Consider the following 25,118-nt stretch of genomic DNA (forward strand, 5'->3'; position numbering starts at 1 on the left):
CTATTATTCCTTATTCTTCTTTCTTTTGGTTTTGTAGTTATCTATCAATGACCATGCAAACATAAATTAAAAAGAACTTTATCGGTATAACCTACGAATCTAATTTACTTGCTGTTTAAATTACTTAGCTTTTCCCTAAACTATCAAGAAATTTAAGCATGTTCAAAAATTAATTTTAGCTTAAACATGCTTTAGTTAAATATGTATTTAGTATCTACGAGGTAATATTATTTTTAGTTTTTTTTTTAATTTAAAATTAATACTTTAGTTCTTGTAATTTTAAAAGGAAAAAATATTTTAGGTTGTCTAAATTTTGTTAGTAAATTTGTCACATAAAGTCTACTATTTTCTTAAATTATTAAATTTAACTGAAGCTGTAGGTGGTCCTCGAGGAATAAACATTTTAAAAAAATTATAGGAATTAAAAAGATTAATTCTTAAATTTGAAAAATAATCTAAGTTGGGATGACAACAAAACAGACCAAGAGTTTTGCTCTCTGTCCTCGATTCCGTAAAAGTGGGACTGATTTATGTTTGAGTTTTAAAGAGATGAATTTAGTTTTTTAGATACATTTTTATTGGATTTTGTCGAGTTTGGATAAATTTACATAGGTTCGTCATGTTTTTTTAGCATATTAATTTATTTATACATTTTAAATAAACTAAATTATAAGTTAATAATTATATTATAATATAAATAATATATAAAATAATAAATAAAAAAGAATTTATAAATAAAAAATTTAAGAATTAAATTACATTTTTAATAAAATGTATTATTTTAAGTTTGTTACTTAATTATAGTTATAATTTAAATTATTTAATTATAAAAATAATTAACTTCTATTTTTAATATTTATAAAAAACTAAAAAATAACTTATATATATATATATATTTATTGTAAAAAAATTAGACAAATATGGGTACATGGTGGAGAGTTACATATGTGAAACTAGGTTTTCAAGTTGAGAAAAATTCATATATAATTATAGTGGGATTTTTCCACGAAAATCATGACCATAATAAATAATAATAATAAATTTATTAAAATAAATTAATTAAAAATAATTTATCAAAATAAATTATTTTGGCCACGTAGGAGAGAGGGAACAGAAAATGTCATCCCACTTGATGCTTTCTGTATGGCTGAAAAATGAACACAAAACATCATCATAATTGACGTTTTGTGCACAATGCAACAGAGATGAATAGGGATTATGCAAGATGCATAGGAATCATGCAGGAATGAACATGGATGAATAGTAAACAATAGAGAACGTCATTATAATTGACGTTTTATGCAAATGCAAGATTCACACTATAATGGACGTTTTGTGCACATGTAATCACATGTCACTCTGAACGTTTTGTTACTGTTCCTTAGTCCTCACTCTTAGTGCGTCTCAGTCGAGTGTCTTTACATGCTTTTTCTAACACTAATGTTTTTTTATATATATTTAGTTATAGTATTAATTTATTTATAGTAATAATATTTATAATGTTTATGTTGTTAATTTGATGTATATTTTTAAGTTTAGGATTATTGTATGTGAAAAATTTGGTGATGATTATAATTTTATGCATGTAAAAATAAATGTGTTGTTAATTAAGATGAAGTATTAATATTATTGTTTGTATGGTTATAATTATATAATAATGATTTAGTAATATAAGAATATTTTGTTTTATGGTTTAGAATTTGTTATGTTTAATTTTAAGTTGATTCTAATAATAATAATAATAATAATAATAATAATAATAATAATAATTGATTTTTTGCATATATATTTTTAGGATATAGATTTGTTGATGTGAAATATTTGTGAATATTTTTTTTATCATTAGTTATAATTTTAACTTGAAATTAAATTTGTTAAGTGATATAAAATATAATTTAATTGAAATTAATTAATTAGTTTATTAAATTGAAATTTAAAAAATGGAGTTTTTTTTAATTGTTTAAAAGAATTATATGTTATTTTTTCATGTAAATTTTTAAGTTTAAAATTTATATACGTAAAAAATTTGGTAATGTTTAAATTTTTATGTATGTGAAATACTTATTTTTATCACAGTTTAAAGTCACTATAAAATAATTCTAACAACTCAATTATAAAAATGTGAAAAATTAATAATTTAATTACATTTCTACTTGTTTAGATACTTAATTAAACATTATTAGAAAACTCATGACCGTAGTAACTTATTAAGCCTATAAAAATATAATTTTAAGGGATAATTGTTGTTACTCTTATTTAAATATATTTTATCTAAAATATTTTGGTGTTAATTAAATTAATAATAAGAATATTTTAAAAAAATATTAGTGTTGAAAAAGTATATAAAGACACTCGACTAAGATACACTGAGAATTGAGGAGCAGTAGCAAAACGTCAGTCAGGGTAACATGTTACTACATGAAAAACATCAACCCTGGTGAAGTTTTTTGTACATGGATGCATGTGCACAAAACGTCCATTATAATGATATTTAGTGTTGAACCCTGCATGTGCAAAAAATGTCAATTACAATGACGTTTTTTTGTTGTTTACTATTCATCTTTACATGATCCTGTTCATCCCTACTGCATTGTGCACAAAACGTCAACCATGCTAACATTTTACGTTCATTGTTCAACCATGCAGAAAACGTCAAATAGGATGACGTTTCTATTCCTCTCTTTTACATAGCTAAAACAATTTATTTTGATAAATTATTTTTTAATTAAATTATTTTAATAATTTATTATTATTATTATTTATTATAGCCAAAAAACAAAATCATGCATGATATTTTGAGTGTAGATTTAATTGTCATGCCTAAATCTAAGTTTGAGGAAAAACTATTAGGATCGACCATCTAATAGAGAAGTAAGATAGTATACGCAAAGCCTTTACGATACTTGTTTTAGATTATCTTTTTTTCTATTTTCGAGAACATAAAAGTAAGAATACTTATTCTTATACATGTTAAAAGGATATGTAATAAGATTTTTAAGTATATTTTATTCTTAAAAAATTACATTCTCATAATTTAACAAGTTTTCATTCTTAAGATGAAAAGGTAAGAAAGTGGTATTCTCATTAGAATACGCGAGAAGTCATTTCTAGGACACTTGTAATTTCATTTTTATTTGAATTATAATAAATTTTAAAAAATACTCTTAGGAATATTAAAAAGTAACCAAACACCTTTTTAAATATATCCATAAATAAAATTTTTACTTATAATATTATAGGGAATCTTGGTTCTGAAAATGTAAAATAACACCTTAAAACAAATGCTACTTAAGTTTGAATCTTATTATAATTTTTCCAATTTTTCCTACCACTAAAAAATCTAGCTTTAAAGAATTAAAAATATATCTAAGCCCTTAAATTTTTTTTAATTGGGTTCTTAAATTAAGAAAGTGTCTCTAAAATTATTTTTATGGTAGTTTAGAATCATCAATTTTTTTTAATAATTTATGGCATTTTTGAAAAAATTTAAAGACAAATAAAAAATAATAATTTTCAAGGTCTCAAATTAAAAAAAATAGCGCATAAGTTTCCTTGAAATTTTCAAATAGTTTAGGAACCTTATTTAAAGGCATTTCTCTTGGAAACGATTTAAGGACAACTATTTATTTGAGATTTATTATTTTTTTACTGAGAAGCTATTTAAACTATTCATTTTAGAGAAAAATAATAACCAAATTACTATTATGTACTAAGAATGATATTAAAGCAGTTTGTATGTTTAGGAATTAGGACTTGAGAGAGAAGTTGAAGAAGAGAATCAACACATGGGAAACAATGTGTGTTTGGAACAGTGTCAAAACGTGATTTTTCACGTTTGACTGGAAGGAGAAAATAATAGCTTCTCCTTAAATTGCTACTTGGACGTGGAGAGACAAAGAAATTAAGTTTCAAAATTGAAACCAAACACACACTAAGTGTTGATTACTTTTCTTTCCCTTGTTCAAAATAAATTGATTTTTATTTTTTCCCTAGAATGAATAGAGCATAGCATAAGAAACAAGTAGAGCAAAATAGTTACATATGATAAAGCAGCATCCACTATTATTCAAGACGGAAGAAAGCTGATCATAGGAGTCATCACCTTTTATAAAGCTGATTGGTGCAATAACAGAAATAACAAAAAGAAAAAGTCTAGTACGATATTATAAAAATAAAGATGAAAGCATAAATTATGTCTCTGAAGGTGAAAGTAACAACTAACAGCAGCAAGATTAAGCACTAGATGAAGCCGCATGCTTCTCTATTGTCTGCTGCAGTTCTTCCTTCTTTGCTCCCACCACTTTGCCAAGAAGCGTTCCTTCTTTCACAAACACAAAAGTGGGCATAGCCTCAACAGCAAAATCTTCAGCAACAGTCTGCAATCAATCAGTTATTATTAATTATTAGTTTCTAAATGAATTCTCTCTCAAAATTACTCTGCTTTTTTTTTTTTTCTAGAGAAATTATTAATTGAATAAAACTTGGATAGATTACTATAAATATAAATATTGTTGATGTTATTCTTTAATCAGAATTAAAATTCTACTTTTATAATATGTATGTGTATATTATAAAATCTACGTTATATATAAATACATAACATCGACATAAAATTCTAATTCTGATAAAAAACAATATCAAACTATTAAAAATACCTAAAAATATTAATATTTTATTTTTACCTTCAATTCATCCACATCCACCTTTAAAAATATGACATTTGTAAACTTCTTAGCCAACTCAGACAGAAATGGTGAAATGAAACGGCATGGTCCGCACCAAGAAGCAGTAAAATCCACAACAATCTGACACAATTAGAAAGGTAAATATATATCTCAATTTTTTCATTACCAATGAAATATAAATACAAATCATAATATTCTGGAAAATTTACAGTGCATGAAAGGAGATAGCAGAGCAACTTATGCATGCAGTATAGAAGAAAAAAGCATTGTATGACTGTATATATGTCTCAGTTGCAGACTTGATGAAATCACTAAAGAAAGTAAATTCAGATTCTTGCAAACAAACAATTAAACCAACGTCCTGGTGAATGGTGATAACAATACAGAGCTGTTGGAATATTAAAGATCATCGAACTAGAATCAACTGAAAGCGAAATTAGAATAAAGCAAAAATAATGTGATATTTCTAACTACTGATGCAAATAAAAACAGAAAACTTTCGTTTTTCAAACCAAACAGGCCTAGTTTCCATGGAACTATAAGTTAAGATGGCTAGCAAATTCGAGATATAAGCATAATGTGATGAATTCCTAAGTCTTTTATTTTGCATTTTGCACAAATTTAAGACATGATAAAACATTAAAAAACAATTCGAAAGGTCTAGTAACAGACTCAGAAGAGGATACATTCAAGTTCAACATGCAGTTTTATAATTACAAACAATACATGTATTCCCGAAAACAACACCATTTCATGCCAAAAAGCAAAAATCATAAAAGTCCTTATGAAACACAGTGAAAAACAACTTCCCTCAATAATGGGCATTGTGTTGTTGGAGTAGTTAATACGCTTTTCGTAATTTGCAGACTATCAATAGCTCTCACAAGCATTATTTATCATTATTTCAAATATAATTAAGTATATTACAAATCACTTTAACATCAGTCTTAACAAAAGTGAAAAAAACTATTAAAAAATAAGTTACATATTTTTCACGTATAGTATTTTTTTCTTCTAATAAAAGTTTCTCTTCTGCTGTTCTGCATTAATGGCAGGTCTAAGATTTGATATTAATAAAACTGAGGGAAAAAGTTATAGAAAGGGGTCTAAATATAATATTTCTCAGTCCATCAAGTATATAAATATTTTACCTTTAAAAAGTTATATAACATGTTTACAATTCAAACTACATAATGCCCCTTCTTGATGAATTGCACATATTGCATATTACTACTCCATAAACAGCCGACCCACAACCAACCAGTTCATTATGGACATTGATTCTCTTTCGGTGCTCTTTCTTGAGTAAGTCCAACCAATCTAGTTATACCCTCAACTATTTTGGTTGCTAGCTGATCACATTCTCTACTCATTAGAGTTAGACTCTTTATATATTAAACAAAACTTATTTACCAGCTTCTTGACCTCAATTTAAAAATTAAATCTGCATTTTATTTCTCCCATTTGGAGATGCTCTAACACAACTTAATCTAGTCTGATTGCAAGTGTTTACAATCATGGTTACAAGGACATGGTTATTATCAAAACATTTTTATTTTAGCTAAATGATATTTAGGACATAGTTATGATGGCTGCAAAACTCAGTACTTTATTTAGGATATTTTTTCCTAAGTTATAAACATTTATTCTTGGAAAAAAAAAATTTTAGAGTATTTTTTTTTGTCTATATACACGATTTACACAATATTTCAAAATTGATAGCTAAAAATTAATTTTTGTTCATGATGTATGTTTCCTAGCTAAGTGGAGTATTATTTTTGTGATCCATATAAATTCAACACGGATGTATCAAAGAAATTTACGATATTCATGCATCCTAATCAATCAATTGAGATAGATTTCTTTAGTGGTGAAGTATTACTTTAATATTGAATAACATTATTAGATATTTAAAAAAAATATGTTTGGTTAAGTTGAGAATAGTTTTACAAAAATAGTGTAAGAAAGAGTTTAAAAAGATAAAAATAAAAAACTTAATTCTCACCCTATGGAAATCAATTTAACAACTACTTTTTTCAAGAATAAAAACATAGGATTATAGAAGTTATGTTTTAAGCTGAAAATAGTTTTTTTTTTTATAACAAACATAAGAAAATACATTTTTTTATCCATATATTTTCCGAAATACGATTAGTTAATAACCAGAAACAAACACACTGTATGAAGATGATTACGATATAAGGGTAACTGTGCTTATGATTACGGATAGAAATTGCTTGTTTCCCTAAGTGTGTTTTTCCTGAAGTGTTATTTTTCTATGGTGGAGATAACAAAGGCATCAAACAAAGAGAATATTTGATTTGGCTTTAAGATCCCATAATTACATGTAGCCTACGAAAAGTGCAATTGTCACATGAGTAACAGTGTGCACAACCAATGAAAAACCTAACATGTCCCAAAGCCACAGCCCATATTAAAATTGTCATCATAGCAGCCCATATGAGTACATTGAGATGTAATTACAAATTTATATTCACATAAAAAAAAGGAAAAAAAAAATTCGGCCTAGTTCTCAACAGAACAAAAACGACACAAATAATCGTCAAAAACACAAACAACAACTTTTACAGAATTCCTAAGAACAAGATTCAGAACCAATTAAGGGCGCATGAAATGAATAATAATAATAATAATAATAACAATGAAAACAGATCGAATCCATGGATGGCCTTGAAACATAATATTCATAAAGGCAGATACATAGGAGACATAAACAACCCAGTCACGGATGCATCATGTCAAATGATAAGAAAAGTGAAATTAACATTGTTTTGTTTATATTGATGGCATAATTGAATTGAGATCAGATGAATGAGTTGGCACGTACGAGTTTTTTGGATTCGTTGCCCTTTTGGAGATGATCAGTCCATGCCTCGACGGAGTGGCAGCTAATGACTTGTCCCTCTTCCGATGCACCTGCCATTCTCTAGATCCTTAATTTCTCAGAAAACTTTCTCAGTTTCAAATTTCAATATGGCATAGCCATAGCTGTTACTATGTTACTACTTTAAATAAGCAAAATGGGGTACGCACTCTCCTCAAAACGGGCTCCACTTTCTCGCTTTTTACCAATTTGCCATCCACCATCATATACTTGTATTTTTTTTTACCATTATATCATTTTTTTAATGAATTTGGCTCTTCAATGAATTTTTTTTTAATAACAACATATTTAAGTCCTAAATATTTTTAAATACATAAATTATATTTTAAATTTATGATAAATAAAACTTATATTGTGATATAATATTATTTTTAATTATTGATAATTTATATATATGTATATGTTTGAATTGTGGTAAAAAAAATTAATTTTTGTTTTTTTAATACGTGGCAGCAGGATTATGAATATAGTTACTTGTAGTTTAGAAATAAAGCGAATCTGACAATTGGGTCACGCCTATAACAGGGAATCGTTGGTAAACTTAGCGTTTAGGCCCATGTTTTAGTAACGAATGGATTTCCAACTACAAAGAAAAAAAAAAAAGGATGAAATCGTGAAAGTAGGAGATACGAAAACGACTTAAATATTTCCATATTTCTATATGATGGAAGATGATATTATTATGGATTTCCATATTTCACGTATCGTATAGATATTTTAAATTTAAGTAAAACTTTAAAAGGTAGATAAAAGAATCAAAAGAAAACTTTTTTTTTAAGCAATCAAAAGAAAACCATTAGAAATTATTAAAAAGAAAAGTATACAGAGTTAATTCATTCAAAAAGTTAACAATGTGTATTAAAATAAAAATATTTAAGATTACAAAAAAAAAGGGTAAATCAAACTTATCTTTTATTCTCATGAGTCAATGCTATTACTGATCAAGGCCAAGTTTAGTTGGTATTCCAAAATTGAACATCACCCAACTAAAGTTTTTATTTTTGTATTTGTTCCTGTGTCAGGATACACACTTCAATCATCCTTGTTATAGCGAGTCGGGTCCTGGGTCTCGGTCTTCTCGTTCTCTTCCGAATAGTCTAAGGTAAAGGGGGTGCCTGCATAGACACTCCGACGCTCAAGTCAGTGTTCGGCGTAATAAATGCGGTAGTTAAAAGTTGGTTACATACCTTGTTGGGGCTCTATTTATAGGTGTTCGTATTAGACCGTGATTAAGGATTGGGCCCCGGAAAATTAGGGGGCTAATCCGATGCATTAAGGTAATTAAACTCTCCGTAAGCATCCTGACAGATGCGCTAAGCCTGGCCGACCACGCCGACGCGTTTTAGTCGCTTGAGGGTGGTCGACGAGCTCAGTATTCGGCGCACGGGCTCGGGCGTTCGAACTCAATATTCACGGGTTCAGATGTTCGACCTAGTCGGCTACCATACAATATAGTATTTTTTGGAAGAATTGGCTATGCACAAGGCATAACTTGTACGAAGAATGGCCTTGTTTTCAAAGAGAATAGTACATACTTTTATTTTTGGCCATTCTTTTCTGAATTCTTCGCGATTTGAGTTTTTTTTTCTTCAGGATAACATTCGCGATTTGATTTTGACACACGGATATTTCCCGCACAAGAACAAATATCTTTTTTCGAGAGTTTTCAGTGTAAAAGTCGTACGCAAAAATGCCCTGTATTGGTTACACATTGGGATGGCAAAAACATCCGCACCCGCGGGTACTTGTGGATAAAATCCGCTACGAGTAATAAATGGATAGGCTAATTGGGTATCCGCGGATAATGGGGGATAATTTTTTATCCGTTTATAAATGGGGCGGGGACGGGTATGATGATATCCATACTCACGGATACCCGTTTAATATTATTTCTTAAATATCTTAATTATCCTTATACCACATAGCCCTAAAACTACACTCTTTCATCTTATTTTCTTACAAAAGTGAGGTTGATGAAGTTACTAACATGTGTTAAGCATGTTATAGAATTATGTTAGATGTAATTTGATTAATTTTCTATCTTTGATTGGACCAATAAGATTTATGTAATTTAAGTTGTTTACTTTCGTTTGGAATTATGAGATTGAATTATTGTAACTTTGTGATGAGACTTTAACTTACTTATCAGATTGATGTATTTTAAGTTATTGATTATATTACATTTTTATTATTATTTCAACAAAATTAACGTTAAATACAAATTCAAAATTAACATTAAATTTTTATTTTTAATATTTCAATGACATTAAATATAAACTTAAATTTATTTGTAATATAGTTTTTTTAATTTCTTAAAAAATTTATAAATATCCATGAATATCCATGGATATCTGTGGGTATTCAAGAAATTCATGGATACCCGCTTAATGAATACCCGCATAGATATGGGATGGGTATGAGACCAATTTTCATTCAGCTGAACGAGAACGGGTTTACTATTACCCGCTCCCATGGGCCCTGTTGCCATCCCTAGTTACACATTGCTTTAAAAGAATTTCTTCAAAAAAATAAATAAGACTATCAAAATTGTATTTCACACACGGTCATGTTCTTGTTAATCAGTAATTTTTTTAAATTTTTTATTAAGTAAAAATAGATGGACTAGAAGAAAAGATGATGGATATCCTGAGCGTCATAGAGTGTACACGGTCTTGTATACCAGCAAGAAGGTGAAGCATTTTTTTTTTTTGTGGAAGATCTTTTAAAATGATTTGAGTAAACTTTGTTCAACCCAACTTAAAACTCATTTCAAATTTAAAATAAACTTTTTTAAAAGTTTAAACTTAATTTGATTCAAGCTCAAAAAAGAACTTGATTTACATTATTAACTTATTCAATTTAAAATTATGATTATGTTACATATATTTATTGATTTACTTCATACAAAATAACAAAATAAAATTAACAAAAAAATTATCAAATCAAAATTCAAAATAATAACTAATAAGTTGTGATATAATTAATAAATAACATTGTCCCTTAAACATGTAATAAAAAATTCGATTATTTATCTATGTGTATATAAAAATATTTGTTAAAAAAGATCAACTTAAATAAATCTCAGTACCTTAAATTAGTCCTTGACATTCGACTAAAAATACCTTGATTTATCAATAATAAAAAAACTCAAACTAATTTAAGTTGATTCTGTTAATTATCTACACTATTCTGCACCGTGTTTTTTCATGCCCGTGAAATTTAGTAACTTTATTGTTTAAACAAATAAACAATCAAATAAGCCCAATCAAAATCCATATATACCAACCTTGATTTGTTACAGAGACGTGGGCCAAAGATGCTGCTGCATGCCACATTATCTAACAAATGATACCACAAGAACAAGTCCTAGTGAAGCAACAAGCCTTTGACAACAAAACTTATCTGAATACAGTGTATATGGTTAATTGATTATGTTTCACCAACTTCAGATGTATTACAGTCTTATACAAAGTAGACAGAGAGAAACAGACACTACAACTGAATCAGGTTCTTGAAACAATAAGTACCAAGAAGGAACCACCCAATAAGAATGACAATGAAGAAGAACCAAAACTTTAGGAAAGTGAAGCCCCCAAATGTGACTCCAAGAAAAAATACAACCACAAATGGCAAGATAGATCGAAGCATAGATGCTTTGCTGACCCAACGTCCATTGAATAAAATGAAAATTGCAAGGTTCACCACATTCCATCCACCAGACAGGAAACCCAACCTGTTTAAATTATTGGCAACAAACGAGTGGCAGTTGCAGGTAAAGAGATTGTAAGATCGATGTTGAAATTCTTGAGTGCTCTTCCTTAGTCCATCATCCCAAGTCCTCAAGTCATCTCTAGTTTCACCCTGCATGTAGTGCTCCTCACCATTGTACGCAGACTGGCCTAAAGGGATGCAACACTGCCAAGCAGATATTTTAAACAACGTTAGAGAAGCAATAGATGAACAGAAAACTATGGGCTAAAAACTTGGCCAAATCAAGTTCCTTTGAAATATAACTCTTCACAGCTCCATTTAGTATATCACAGCATGATGAAGAAATAAAAACACGAGAAAGTTACAGACTCGAAGTTGTTTGGCAAAGAAACAAGAGTCTCATTTAGACTACAGTCTCCTTTATGTTTCTTGATTTGTCCCAACTTTAGTTTAGGACAATTTGTTTTCTAAGGGGAAGCAAACCTTTTGTGAGTTCACTTCCCACAAAGAGGGGAAAAAATCAATAAATAGTAGCATATACCTTTTCTTTGGGAATTTGAAGATAGCGAGTGGCAGATCCAAACGCAAAATTGTCCACACACACAAAATTAGGCCCTGCAAAATCCAATATCACTCCATCCTCTCTGCAGATTCCAATATGACCAATGCAAGGAATGAACCACGAGATCACAGGAAGTGGTGACCACACAACAGAGCATGGAAATCGAGCCCTTTTCGGATCAATTCGCATAGTTTGGGAATAACTTCCATCCATCATCTGCTGCTGCTCGGTATCCAACTCTGCTTCCATTGCAAAAGTTGGCAGAACGCTGACTTGCCAAGACACAACAAACAATTATAAAACCGAAAGGCATCAACATATAAATGCTACATAAACATAGGTGTATACATTGTTTGAACCTAAACCAAATTATCACACCAAAAATGCAGGTATAGTGTCCAAAGTCCAATATTTTCAATTTCCATGATTCAAGTGAAGCAACGATGGGATATTTCTTTTGAGGTCATCGATTTGTGGTTTCAAGTATAATCATGATGCAGTGCACTAAGCGGAGTTTCAGCATTACGTATCCTACTACGTCGTTTCCAACATAGATTCGGATTGCGAAATCCGATATTGAGATTTAGTTTCGCGAATTGATCCCTAAACTGACATCTAAACAGTATGCGATTCATGATGAAATTACAAAGCGGGATGAGAAACCCTAGGATAGGCATGAATTATAGTCAACGCAGAACATAGAATTAAGAGAGAGGGATTGGATCCAATTACCTTGTAAAGCAGACACTGAGGAACAGCTACTCGCACACTTGTGCAACTGCCTACAATTTCAATATTTCATAAACACTAATATAAGAAAGGATCGTAATTTGCATAATTCTCCTCTAAACTCTTTTTTTTCATCTTATTATATTATTTGTGTTTTGTTTCCCCCTTTTTTTTCTGTCCATCTCACGCCTTTCCTAAAGTGTGAAACAATTATTATTCAAACTCTTTTTAAGTTTCTATCATCTCATTTATAGAGATGGACAAAATTGCATTAATATTTCTGCTACCACGCAAATTGAAGTGATTTTAAGTTAAAATAACTCTTAAATATATCCCTTATAGATCAAAATAGCTAAAAATAAAACATTATAAGTAATATGGTGGAAAAAATTAGATCAAAGTATGAAATAAACATGCAAAACTAGTATGAGAAAAATAATTTTTTGAAAATACAATATCTGAATTTAATTCTACTCTTCAACCGATTTTATTAACTACTTTATTATATATTTGGTTGGATTATAAATATGGTTTGTGCTCTAAGGGTCTATTGATTTAGTAAAGTGTGCGAATTATTATAAATTTTATAGTATTGAGTTTCATTTTTCATGGATAAAAAAAAACATTTTTAATTTATAATGTATTTAGTTTAGTATTAGGTAATTCTAACATCTATTAATATTACAGGATTTCATTGTGGCTTATGTATTGTTTATGGGTTTTGATGTAAATATATTGGCATATATAATTATATATTAATATTAGAGAATTTTAATAGTATATTTATTATGACTCTAACTTAAAAGACATTGCATAGAGAAGATGTGAGATGTCAGGAGGATCAATTATTAAAATTAGTGTGGATCTTAAAAATACTTCTAAAGGTGACTTTTTTTTTGTCTAGAGAATGTTCTTAAATAGATTGTTCATCGGGGATAATTTAACAAGAAGAGAAATTAATTTAAATGTTATTGAAACACTTTGCCATTTTTGTAAAGAGAAAGAAGAAACAATTTCACATCTTCTTTTGTGAAAAAGTCTATGAGATATAGATGATTTGCTATTCTTGGTTGAATGAAAAAATTATATTGTCAGCATTGTCCAAAAGCTCACTTTTGGCAACATATGCCAAAGTCAGGTTCAAAAGTCTGCATTGATAAATCGAGAGTTATATGGTGTGGTATAGTGTCTATGGCTACATAAGAATAATTATATATTTAAAGGAGGGATGATTGACTAAGAAAAAAATACTTGATGAAGTCAAGTATTATACTTGGATGTGGATGAAAGACCTAATAAAAAATATGGACCATTTATTCCTATACTGGGTTAAGAATACACGGATGTACTCTTCGATAATTGTTGAATGAAAGTGAATGATATGAATAAATTAAGGATCAAAAGATATATCAAGTGAGATCCTGTGGATGAAGAGCACTGTGTGATAAGAAAATTTTATAATTTTGATTTGCATTTAATTTGTTATCTTTGACAACAAAAAACATCTTTCAAGAATGCTACATGATAAAAAATCTAATATTATTATGGGTAAGAATACTATTTATATCAAGATATAAATACTTAAGTACTTGTATCTTTTATAATTTTAATAACTTTGCATTTATACTACTTGCAAATGGTATAAATATAAATATAAAATAACTAGGTTTTTACATTTATACATGCTATTTGTAAAAGGATTTTGGTAGCCGTTTGTAGCATATAGCAATGCAAGTTTTTTTTTTCTCTGATAAAAAAATATTATTGGCATACATAACGTGTATTAATTGAAGGGTTTAATTATTGCTTCTACATTGTTTCAAGATTTTGACGTAAATATATATTGTTTCATGAGCATACCATGCATCAACACATATATGTTGTAATAGTAATTCAGTTTCATTAGTCCATATACTGTTAGTTTATTGTTGTTACTGTTATAAACGGTTTGGCAATTGTTAGTTGCAATATAATGGATATATAATGATGTAAACTTTCTGTAATAATATACTATTGAATACATTCTTCTCTCTCAATTCCCTGACACTCAATTACTCTGTGTGTGTGATTACAAGTGTTATTCTTTTGTGTTTGGTGTCTACAACAGTGGTATCGAGAGCAAGGTTCCTGATCCTGAACCTGTGAGAGGAAAAGAAAGAGAGAGAGAGAGAGAGTGTATGTGTTGACTGAAAATCATGACCAGTAACGGTGGGTTCACTATGTCACTACCGATTCTGAATGACAAGAACTATGATAGGTGGCGTATCCAAATGAATGCGATATTTGGTTTCCAGGAGGTCTATGAAGTTGTGCACGATGGCTATCAAGTTGTTGGAGACGAAGCGACTGATGCCCAGAAGTCCATATTCAAAGAATCCAAGAAGAAGGATTGTAAGGCATTGTTCTTGATTCATCAGTGTGTCGATGATGCGAACTTTGAGAAGATTTCTGGTGCGGCAAATGCCAAGGAGGCCTGGGATAGCTTGGAGAAAAGCTATGAAGGAGCTGAAAAAATCAAGAAGGTGAAGCTCCAGACGATGCGAAGGCAATATGAACTTATGCAGATGGAGGATAGTGACACCATCTCTGGTTACTTCACCAAGATTCGATCCTTAACAAAACAAATGAAAGGATGCGGAGAAGCAATAAAGGATCAATTGGTGGTTGAGAAAGTGCTTCGAACATTAACTTCCAAATTTGATCATATTGTGGTTGCAATAGAGGAGTCAAAGGATCTTGAGTCCTTCAAGATTGATGAACTGCAGAGTTCATTAGAGGCACATGAACAGAGGATTAAGGAGAGGAATCCTGACAAGAATTCTGATCAAGCTCTACAGGCCCAATCAAGCAAAAGGTCCTCTAAACAGGGGAACATGCAAAGAAAAGGAAAAGGCAAATTGAAAAATGATAAAGGAAAGCATTACGAAGGAGTCAATCAAGACCCGAGTTCAACGTCCTCATTCAGAAAGAACAAGAAGAAATTTGATAGAAAAAAGGTACAATGTTTCAATTGCAGAAACTATGGCCACTTTGCATCTGAGTGCAGGTTCAATTTTGGGAATGGCGGAAAGGATGCTGAAGCAAGAATGGCACAGGGAGAGGAGTCAGAAGAGGAACAAGTGTTGCTCATGGTCACAACCAAAGAAGAGCATGACAAGAATGATTGTTGGTATCTTGATACTGGGTGCTCCAATCATATGACTGGACACAAAGAGTGGTTCGTGAGCCTTGATGAGACTACTAAGAGCAAAGAGAAATTCGCAGATCATAGTTCGCAGAGGGAATAGGAAAGATTTCAATTCAGAGGAAAGATGGCAAACACTCATACATTTCCAATGTATTGTATGTTCCTAAGATGAAGAGTAACTTGCTAAGTCTCGGTCAATTGCTGGAAAAAGGCTATACAATGACATTTAAAGATAAAGTGTTGAAGGTTTTTGATGTTAACGACAAATTGATATTGAAAGCTCCACTATCTAGCAATAGAACTTTCAAGGTTGGAATTCAGGTGGATGGAAATCAATGCTTAGTGTCCAGAGTTGCTCATGAAAGCTGGACATGGCACCAAAGGTATGGTCATTTGAATTTCAAGAGTCTTGAAATGCTTAGTAAAATTGGTATTGTGACTGGATTGCCTACTATTAAAACCCCTAATGAGTTGTGCAGTGAATGCCTTACAAGTAAGCAGACTAGGAACTCATTTGTGGCTCATGTTCCTACCAAGTCAGTCAAAGCACTTGAGATAGTATACTCAGATGTTTGTGGTCCTTTTGAGGTGAACTCATTAGGCGGTAATAGGTATTTTGTGACCTTCATAGACGACTTCACAAGGAAGACTTGGATTTACCTAATCAAGAGGAAGAGTGACGTGTTTGCCACTTTTCTTAGCTTCAAAGCACGGGTGGAGAGGCAAAGTGAACAGAAACTGAAATCACTCAGGACTGATGGGGGTGGAGAATACAATTCTGCTGAGTGGGAAGATTATTGTAATAAAGAGGGGCTGATTCATGAGGTAATAGCACCCTACACTCCACAACACAATGGTACTACAGAAAGAGAGAATAGGACAATCTTAAACATGGCCAGAAGCATGTTAAAGACCAAGAAATTGCCCAAAAGGTTTTGGGGTGAAGCTGTCTCAACAGCTATTTACATTCTGAATAGGTGCCCTGCAAGGAGACTTGATGAAATCACTCCTGAAGAAGCATGGTCAGGCTTGAAACCAGATGTTAGTCACCTTAGAATCTTTGGCTCCATTTGCTACAAGCATGTCCCTGATGTGCACAGAAAGAAACTGGATGATAGGGGTGAAAAGTTGATTCTGCTTGGATATCATTCTACAGGTGCGTATAAAGTCTACAATCCTCTAACTCAAAAAATGATGCTTTGCAGAGACTTGAAGATTGATGAAACTCAACAATGGGATTGGAATGATAGAAGTGATGATCTAGGAAGACAAACAATAATACATCTTGATGAGGACATTGAGCAACAACCAGAGGCAGAAATTCATAATGGAAAAAGACCTCAAAGAATGAGACAAACTCCACAAAGATTGAGCGACTATGAGGTCTTTCTAGACTCACAAGTCACAACTGAAGGTGACTTGGTTCACATGGCTTTGTCAGCAGAGATGGAACCAGTGAGCTTTGAGGAAGCAGTGAAGGAGACACATTGGATGGAAGCCATGAGAGAAGAGCTGAGGTCAATTGAGAAGAATCAGACTTGGAAACTTACTCCACTGCCAATGGGGAAGAAAGCAATTACTGTGAGATGGGTGTATAAAGTGAAATTAAATTCAAAGGGTGAGGTAGCCAAATACAAGGCCAGGCTAGTTGCAAAAGGTTTCTTGCAGAGACAAGGCTTGGACTATGATGAAGTTTTTGCCCCGGTTGCAAGATTAGAAACCATAAGACTAGTGGTTTCTATGGCAAGCTATCACTGTTGGCCAATACACCAAATGGATGTCAAATCTGCCTTCTTGAGTGGGCCACTAGAGGAGGAAGTATTTGTGTCACAACCACCTGGGTTTGAAATTAAAGGCAAGAAAAAACAGGTGTATAGATTGCATAAAGCCTTATATGGCCTGAAGCAAGCTCCAAGAGCCTGGAATAAAAGAATTGATAGCTTCTTACTGCAACTTGGATTTGTGAAATGCACTACTGAATACGGTGTGTACACAAAGGGGCTGAATATGACTGACTTGCTAATAGTATGTTTATATGTTGATGACCTATTAGTAACAGGAAGCAAAGCTGAAGAAATTGATGCATTCAAGCAGGATATGAAGGCTGAATTTGAAATGAATGACTTGGGAAAACTCTCTTATTTTCTTGGAATAGAGTTCAAGGAAACTAAAGGTGGAATTTTTATGCATCAAAGCAAATATACTACAGATGTGTTGGAAAGGTTTCAGATGCTGAATTGCAATCCAGTCTCAACACCTGTTGATACTGGAAATACACTTGACAAGTCTGAGGGAGATCAAATGGTGGACAAGACTCTATATAGGCAAATGGTAGGATCTCTAAGATATGTCTGCAATACGAGGCCTGATATTGCATATGGACTAGGGCTTGTGAGCAGATATATGGAGACACCAAAGCAATTTCATTTGCTTGCTGTTAAGAGGTTGCTCAGGTATGCTAAGGGAACAATTGGTTATGGACTGATGTTTCCTAATAAATTTAGCTGTCCTAATCACAATATGGTTGGATACTCTGATGCTGATTGGTGTGGAGATAAAGCTGACAGGAAAAGCACCACAGGCTATGTATTCATGCTTGGAGATGCTCCAATTTCTTGGTGCTCAAGAAAGCAATCTGTTGTGCCTTTGTCTTCATGTGAGGCTGAGTATATAGCAGCTAGTATGGGTGCCTGTCAAGCTTTATGGCTGGAAACTTTGCTTGAAGAATTGAAGATAGAGACTGAGGAAGGGATGCTGTTAATGGTGGATAACAAATCATCAATAAATCTGGCTAAAAATCCAGTAGCACATGGTAGAAGTAAACACATTGAGACCCGATTCCACTTCCTAAGGGACCAAATAAGTAAAAGAAAGTTGAAACTTGAGTTCTGCAGATCTGAGAGCCAAATTGCAGACATTCTGACCAAACCGTTGAAAAAGGAAAGGTTTGAAGAGCTAAGAAATAAGCTTGGGGTCAAGTGCATAGGGAAGCTGAATTAAGGGGGAGTGTTGTAATAGTAATTCAGTTTCATTAGTCCATATATTGTTAGTTTGTTGTTGTTACTGTTATAAACGGTTTGGCAATTGTTAGTTGCAATATAATAGATATATAAGGATGTAAACTTTATGTAATAATATACTATTGAATACATTCTTCTCTCTCAATTCCCTAACACTCAATTACTCTGTGTGTGTGATTACAAGTGTTATTCTTTTGTGTTTGCTGTCTACAACAATATACATATAGGGTGAGAATAAGTTTGGTTCTAATAGTGATATTATTATGAGTTCTCATGGAGCATGATTGATTCCCCAAGTGAATGGTAAGCAATATAAAATAAATCACTTAAGCAAAAACATGAAAAAAGTGCAAATGAGAGATTTTTATTTATTCTTGCAGTAACTAATAGTTAAAGTCTTTGGTTGTTCAATAAGACTTTAAAATATTCCTAAATTTTAGGGGGGTGTATTGGTTTAGGATTTCATAGGATTTTAAAAGACTTTTTTTGAGTAAAAAAGTCCATTGGTATTCAATCAGGATTTTATGTCACTTAAAAACAATCCAGTGGTATTCAATCTGGATTTTCAAGATTTTTTAAAGAGTCCATTAAAATCCACTGGTATTCGTTTGAGATTTTTTACAACTTAAAAATAATCCATTGGTATTCAAAAATATAAGGATTTTAAAGGATTGTTGTGTGAGAGGGATTTTGAAGGACTTTCTAGTGTTATTTATAAATACCAGAATCATAAAACAATCCCATCCAAACCCAACGGATTTTGAAGGATTGTTTGAAGTGATTTTTCAAGTGTTTCAATAATTTTCAAGTGAGTTTTTCATCTTTTTTTTTCTATGCTCCTGTCTTCTCTATTTTTTCTCTACTAATAATATTATACTATTATTCATTGCTCATATATAATATTGCAGTACCGCTCTCATCCCATTCTCCTATTTTGTGAAACTCTGATATGTAAAAGATAGTGTCATTGAGTTGCTCTATTTTTCTGTTTGTTCTCTTTAATTGACTTGCTTTATTTTATTTTATGTAGTTGAATTTGTTCCTTTATATAACAAAAAAAAATGCTTGAAATTTTAACTTTTAAGTGGTAATTTTTTTATAACACACATCAAGAAAAGAAAAAGGTGAAAGATGAAATTGATATCATAATCTATATATATATATATATATATATATATATATATATATATATATAAGATGAATTTGTTAGGGTTTCTGTGAGTAGAATGAGATGAAAATGGATCTTAGTTGGGGGAAGAACCCTCTCAGCATAAAAACTATGAACTCTCTCATTCCTTTGAATTTGTTACTCTTATCCCTCCTTTTATGACTCAACAATTATTTTATTTTTTTTACTATGATTTTTTTTTATTTTTATATTGTGAAATTAAGATTTTTTTATATTTTTAAAAAAGAAAATTAACATAAGACATTGTAGTATCTAATTTTTTAGGGTTTAGAATTTATGCCTTTATTAGCTTATTTTTAAAAAAATAAAATATTTTTAAAATATTTGTTATAATAATTTACATTTATAAATATCATTAAAAATTATCATATAATATATAACTAATATATATATATATATATATATATATATATATATATATATTCTCTATATCTAAATATTTTCTCAGTATCGAATATACTAATTTTTTTTTATATAAAAAATTATCTTTTGTTTCTATATTTTCTTTTTTACATTTTTGTTATAATGATTGAGATATTTGATCCATTTGGATAGCCAAGATATATTCGATCTTGTATAATTGGTGTGCTTCTAAAAATAATAATATTATTTTATTGATTTTGTCTCTTATCTATAATTATTTATATAACTGGTTTTCAACATATATTATTTTACATGGAAATAATAAAGAAAAAGGAAAAGAGAAAGAAAACTATGAAGCTTGGACTAAGGAGGATTCCGATGAATTGTTACAATTGATAGTGGATACTATAAAAAGATGATAGAATATTATGGAGAATTATTATTATTATTTATCTAGACATTATTGTTTTTTTAATTATTTTTATCTTTGACTCTTTTTAAATTTGAATGTATGAATTTTTTTTTAAATCTTATCAAATGTCAAAACTCCACAAAATCCCACACAATCCATTAAAATCCTGATTTAAAAGTCTTGTAAAATCCATTAAAATCCTAATTTTAAATCTTGTAGAATCCTGCAAAATCTTAAAAGTCGTGAAAATCCTGCAAAGTCTTTTAAAATCCGCAGGATTTTTTTTCACTAAAAAAGTCCTTTAAAATCCTAATCCAATACACCCCCCTTAGTGTTTTTAGTCAACTAAGACTAATCTTTAAATCGAAATTCAATAACATTTAAAATCTATTAAAAAAACGTGTTACGCTAGAATTTACATCCTCACATAATAGGATCACGACCTATTCATCATATATTTATTTTTTTATGTGTTTTTGATAAATAAAATTGGTAAAGATAAATATAATCTTATTTGTGAGTTTTATTTTTATTTTTATTTTTATTTTTATGGAATCTTATTACTTGAAAGTTGACATACCATTAAACACCAAAGACTTCACAGTTTTGTTTTTGAATATCACCCAAAAAATCTCTCTACTAATAGAGACAACTATGTGTATATAAACTTATGTTAATCATTTTATTTGAATAATGTGAGATTTTGCTTGCATTCCAACAATAATCATTTAAAAAAAATATTATGTGTTGCTTTACAAAAAAATTAATCTCTTCAATCAGACTCAACATCTTTTGGCGCATCCTTGTATAATCGTTTATTAAATTTTTAGTTAACATTTATAGAAGTCTCAGGTGATTTTATTTTATTTCTCGTATTTAAGAGTTTAGAAAGAAAATTATCACAACAAAATATTGCCTTCACTTCAGTGTTTGCCTACAAACCGCAAATAATGTTAAAATATGGTAACATTTTTATATATAAACCAAAACAAATCAAGTAAAAATTTAAATAAAAAACAAAGTGACACCTAAATGTTTAGGGATATTCAAATTTCCCCAATTACGACTGTGTCGTCAATAGCAGACGCTGCCAGAATCAGTAATAAAACAACTGATAATGTATTGGATCATCATAAGGGACTTTCATAGTTTTATCATCATATAAATTGTTTCTCTCTAAGAGCTTTGTGTAGGAATCAATGGTTGGGTGAGGGAAGAAACGTCACTTTTTCCTTCCCAATGATTCTTGGACTCAATGGGGACTATGACCTGTTTGTCAAACTTGGTTTCTTGACTTCTTCCCCAGACAACAAGGTATAGTCCAGATATAATTAAGAATGCTCCAATAATCCTGCACCTCAAAATTGAAAATAATAAGATTTCTCATTCTTATTTTGTCAATAGAAATAACTTTAATAAAACAAAATGAAGTTAAAGTTACAATAATACTAAGAACCTACCCTCCCAAGAAGAATTCTTCACCAAAAACAATAGATGCCATCAAAGCTACAAGTAATGTTTGTAAAGGTAGATAAATTGAAGCAAGCACTGGCCCTCCCTTGCCAATAGTCCATATCTGTATTGCTGATGCCAGCCCTGAAGTCACCAGTCCCTGATACAAAAAACAGCCTACTCTGTCATCCCATTTGTCCTATTTGGCTTCCTTTAACATAAAAACGAGTCACATCATAGATCCTAATAGTTAAAATGAGTTTTCTTAATGTCAAGGTCACCTATTCTGATCCTAGATTAAGTAAAAGGAAGTAAAAACAGTTCATACCATATAAAGAATTTCTAAGATGTTATCTAATCACAAATTGATATATATATATGTGTGTTTACTTCCATTAGCCAATAGGAAAACAGTTGTCATGAAGATAAAAACATCCAGTGAACCAACATGCTAATGAAAAAAAGCAGATTGAGGGGCTAGTTTAATTTACAAACCGAGAACAAAACACTGTAGATCTCTCCACTAGAATTGACCTGCCAGGCTTTGGAATCCTTCTCAAAAAAGGCTGCAACTGTCAAAAACTGCACAACACCAAAGAAGCACGTAAATGCAGAAACTGTGAGTGGGGCCGAGTATATTTTCAGAACGAATGCTTGCATCACAATCCAACTAGACCAACATAAGCAGTGACCAAAGAGATAGATGCCACCCATGTTCCAGTTCTTTCCCGTGGCATCCCCCAATATAGACAAGTATTGTTCATGATGATGTAATGCTAAACGTGGAGTATAAATAGCAGGTCCCTTGTAAAGGGTAATGATCGAAGCACCTCCAACAGAAGCAAGGACTCCAAGGACCTTAGCCACCCCATCAATCCTATTGAAATGCACGCTCTCATATCTGTATTTCCCATATACAAATAAGTCATACAAAGTTTAATTTATATATAACCATGAATATAAACTAAGAAAAACTTCGGAAAACTTTTTTACTGAAAATAAAAAGTTTTCTTTTAAAAAAGTCTCAAAAACACTTCTAACATATATTCAAATAGTCTCTTAGTGTTGGTACAGAGCATTTGTTTAAAGACAATGAATAAGATTTTGACATTTTCATGACATAGAAGCTATCAAAAACACTTCTAACATACTCCTATTCATTAGGCTTTTGACTTATAGAGGTTAATTTTGTAGCTTGCCTTAGTAGTGCAGCCATCAGAAAGGTGAGGGCCGGAACAGAATTCTGCATAGCAGAAGCAAAGGTAGGTGATGTGTTCTCCAAACCCAATAGGTAGAATCCTTCTTTCATTGTTATTCTGCCACAATCAGAAGCGGGGATTAAAATCACGCCAAATACGTATGCCTTAGTGATCAATGGAGTTGTTTCATGAAGAGATCGTACCCAACAAGTCCAAGTAGGAAAAAGTGTAGTATACAATAAGCAGTTATTGATGGCCTGTCTTTCCTTAGAGAGAGGAAAACAAATAAATAAAAAGGTGAGTTAGGTTAAAGGGGGATAAATAAAGGGTTCTATTCTAATTCAATATATTTACCATAGAGCTAAACTGCATACTTCTCTGAAAAATATGAGAGGGGAGCGAGGAGAATCAAGGCAGTAATGTTTCTATAGACAGGAAATATAAGCTTGCTTACACCTGTATCAAGTGCAATTCTCACAAATATATGATTTCCTGCATAACAAAGTTGTAAGAATGTTAAGGCTATGTGCAGATTAACTCGTTGGGGCATCATGTTCTTTAGTCTTTTCTGTATTGTTTGCTTGCTGATACTGATGGCTCTATCCCATTAGAACTGATTGACCAGAAGAACGGGAAAACGGGAGGAATCTGTCTCAAAGATAGATCCATCTACCTTGTGAAAAAAATCCCATTTGTTTTTTTTTTTTTTTTAATATTTAACACCATCTAGAATGAATTCTGTCGTTTATGGGTTAAAAATTTATGGACACTATCTACCGCAAGCAATTATATCGCTTATTTGCATGTGATGGTGAACTTCTCTTCGCAATTGTTATTTGATTGGATCTCAGAATTTCATTTATAAACTTTTCTATAGTGTTTTGACTTTATAATAACAATGAAAAATATACTTAAGATTAAAGAACAAATCGTAATTTTGGCACCTATAATATTATATGATTTGTCATGCAATTCTTAATTCCTCAATTTTATACTCACAATTTTGGTTTTATTACCGAAAGTTCATCTGTTACCATTAAAATTATAACATTATCATAATTTGATATAAAAAAAATTATAAAAGACATTTGTATATTAATAAAGAAAAATATTTATATGCTAATGAATGTAAGAGAGAGTGAGACCTTTCCAAAATATACTATTGTTGTAATTAATATACTAATAATAAAAGAGATGACTATATTTGATATTCACTTTTATACTTTTTATTTTACCTTTAATAATTATACATGATATTTAATAAGAACATAAATTAGAGAGATTTTTTATTATTTTCATTTAAGGAGACACATATTGTTTTTTTTTATTAAATTTATTAGAGATTGATTTTTTTTTTCTCAAATAAGTTTTTTTCTTATAAAATAAGTGAATTTTGATTTTAGTCTTATAATTTTCTTTTTTAATTCCTCTAAGAATTTAGAATCATTGATTTTGATTCTTATAAAATGAATAAATTTTTATTTTAATTTTATAAAATATTTGTCTTTTTATCTTATTGAACTAAAATTTAAATTAAATATTTTGTCTTTAATGTTAGTTTTAAGATAATAAGATAATATTCATTTTAATTTTTTTAGTGATGCGACATAATATCACATATACGTGGATGTCACTTAAATCACTTAAACTTCTAAAGTAAATAAATAAATAAATATTTAATAAGAATTACATAATAATATAAAT

General features: G+C 30.4%; 4 protein-coding genes across 7 annotated transcripts; 1 reads left to right on the plus strand and 3 right to left on the minus strand.

The window, feature by feature from the left end:
* Positions 1-4,035: 4,035 nt before the first annotated feature.
* Positions 4,036-7,694, minus strand: TRX1 (thioredoxin H-type 1). The gene is made up of 3 exons (XM_020362082.3): positions 7,534-7,694; positions 4,683-4,805; positions 4,036-4,376 (listed from the first exon to the last, which is right to left on the minus strand). The coding sequence occupies exons 1-3, from the start codon at positions 7,627-7,629 to the stop codon at positions 4,233-4,235; spliced, it is 363 nt and encodes a 120-aa protein (XP_020217671.1). The 5' UTR covers positions 7,630-7,694; the 3' UTR covers positions 4,036-4,232.
* Positions 7,695-10,954: 3,260 nt separating this feature from the next.
* RTH (RTE1-homolog) lies at positions 10,955-12,762 on the minus strand. Of its 2 annotated transcripts, none has more exons than XM_020361944.2 (3): positions 12,596-12,762; positions 11,843-12,135; positions 10,955-11,505 (listed from the first exon to the last, which is right to left on the minus strand). In XM_020361944.2, the coding sequence occupies exons 2-3, from the start codon at positions 12,110-12,112 to the stop codon at positions 11,083-11,085; spliced, it is 693 nt and encodes a 230-aa protein (XP_020217533.1). In that variant the 5' UTR covers positions 12,113-12,135; positions 12,596-12,762; the 3' UTR covers positions 10,955-11,082. The 2 variants fall into 2 exon arrangements, with proteins under 2 accessions (XP_020217533.1, XP_020217532.1); XM_020361943.3 differs by having other exon boundaries at positions 11,843-12,131; positions 12,596-12,760.
* A 2,025-nt stretch (positions 12,763-14,787) lies between these two features.
* LOC145953530 (uncharacterized) lies at positions 14,788-15,879 on the plus strand. The gene has a single exon (XM_083067506.1). The coding sequence runs from the start codon at positions 14,788-14,790 to the stop codon at positions 15,877-15,879; it is 1,092 nt and encodes a 363-aa protein (XP_082923632.1).
* A 5,780-nt stretch (positions 15,880-21,659) lies between these two features.
* LOC109801260 (protein WALLS ARE THIN 1) lies at positions 21,660-24,114 on the minus strand. Of its 3 annotated transcripts, none has more exons than XM_020362283.3 (6): positions 23,789-24,114; positions 23,618-23,680; positions 23,415-23,531; positions 22,711-23,116; positions 22,224-22,375; positions 21,660-22,114 (listed from the first exon to the last, which is right to left on the minus strand). In XM_020362283.3, exons 1-6 carry the CDS (start codon positions 23,965-23,967, stop codon positions 21,940-21,942), a joined length of 1,092 nt encoding a protein of 363 aa, XP_020217872.1. In that variant the 5' UTR covers positions 23,968-24,114; the 3' UTR covers positions 21,660-21,939. The 3 variants fall into 3 exon arrangements, with proteins under 3 accessions (XP_020217872.1, XP_082922307.1, XP_020217873.1); XM_083066181.1 differs by having other exon boundaries at positions 23,618-23,675; positions 23,769-23,933; XM_020362284.3 differs by having other exon boundaries at positions 23,769-23,933.
* Between the last annotated feature and the right edge of the window lie 1,004 nt (positions 24,115-25,118).

Source organism: Cajanus cajan, chromosome 11, assembly GCF_000230855.2.
Source record: "Cajanus cajan strain Asha chromosome 11, NIPB_CcT2T_4, whole genome shotgun sequence".
Lineage (NCBI taxonomy): Eukaryota > Viridiplantae > Streptophyta > Magnoliopsida > Fabales > Fabaceae > Cajanus > Cajanus cajan.

Coding starts and splice junctions, on each gene's coding strand:
- TRX1 (XM_020362082.3), bottom strand. CDS start 7,629: ATGGCAGGTGCATCGGAAGAGGGACAAGTCATTAGCTGCCACTCCGTC. Junction 4,806..7,533: donor GCAACGAATCCAAAAAACTC/GTACGTGCCAAC, acceptor TAATTGTGTCAG/ATTGTTGTGGATTTTACTGC. Junction 4,377..4,682: donor TGGATGTGGATGAATTGAAG/GTAAAAATAAAA, acceptor GATTGATTGCAG/ACTGTTGCTGAAGATTTTGC.
- RTH (XM_020361944.2), bottom strand. CDS start 12,112: ATGGAAGCAGAGTTGGATACCGAGCAGCAGCAGATGATGGATGGAAGT. Junction 11,506..11,842: donor TTCAAATTCCCAAAGAAAAG/GTATATGCTACT, acceptor TCTGCTTGGCAG/TGTTGCATCCCTTTAGGCCA.
- LOC145953530 (XM_083067506.1), top strand. CDS start 14,788: ATGACCAGTAACGGTGGGTTCACTATGTCACTACCGATTCTGAATGAC.
- LOC109801260 (XM_020362283.3), bottom strand. CDS start 23,967: ATGATGCCCCAACGAGTTAATCTGCACATAGCCTTAACATTCTTACAA. Junction 23,532..23,617: donor TTCCTACTTGGACTTGTTGG/GTACGATCTCTT, acceptor TGATTGTGGCAG/AATAACAATGAAAGAAGGAT. Junction 23,117..23,414: donor CTGATGGCTGCACTACTAAG/GCAAGCTACAAA, acceptor TGGGAAATACAG/ATATGAGAGCGTGCATTTCA.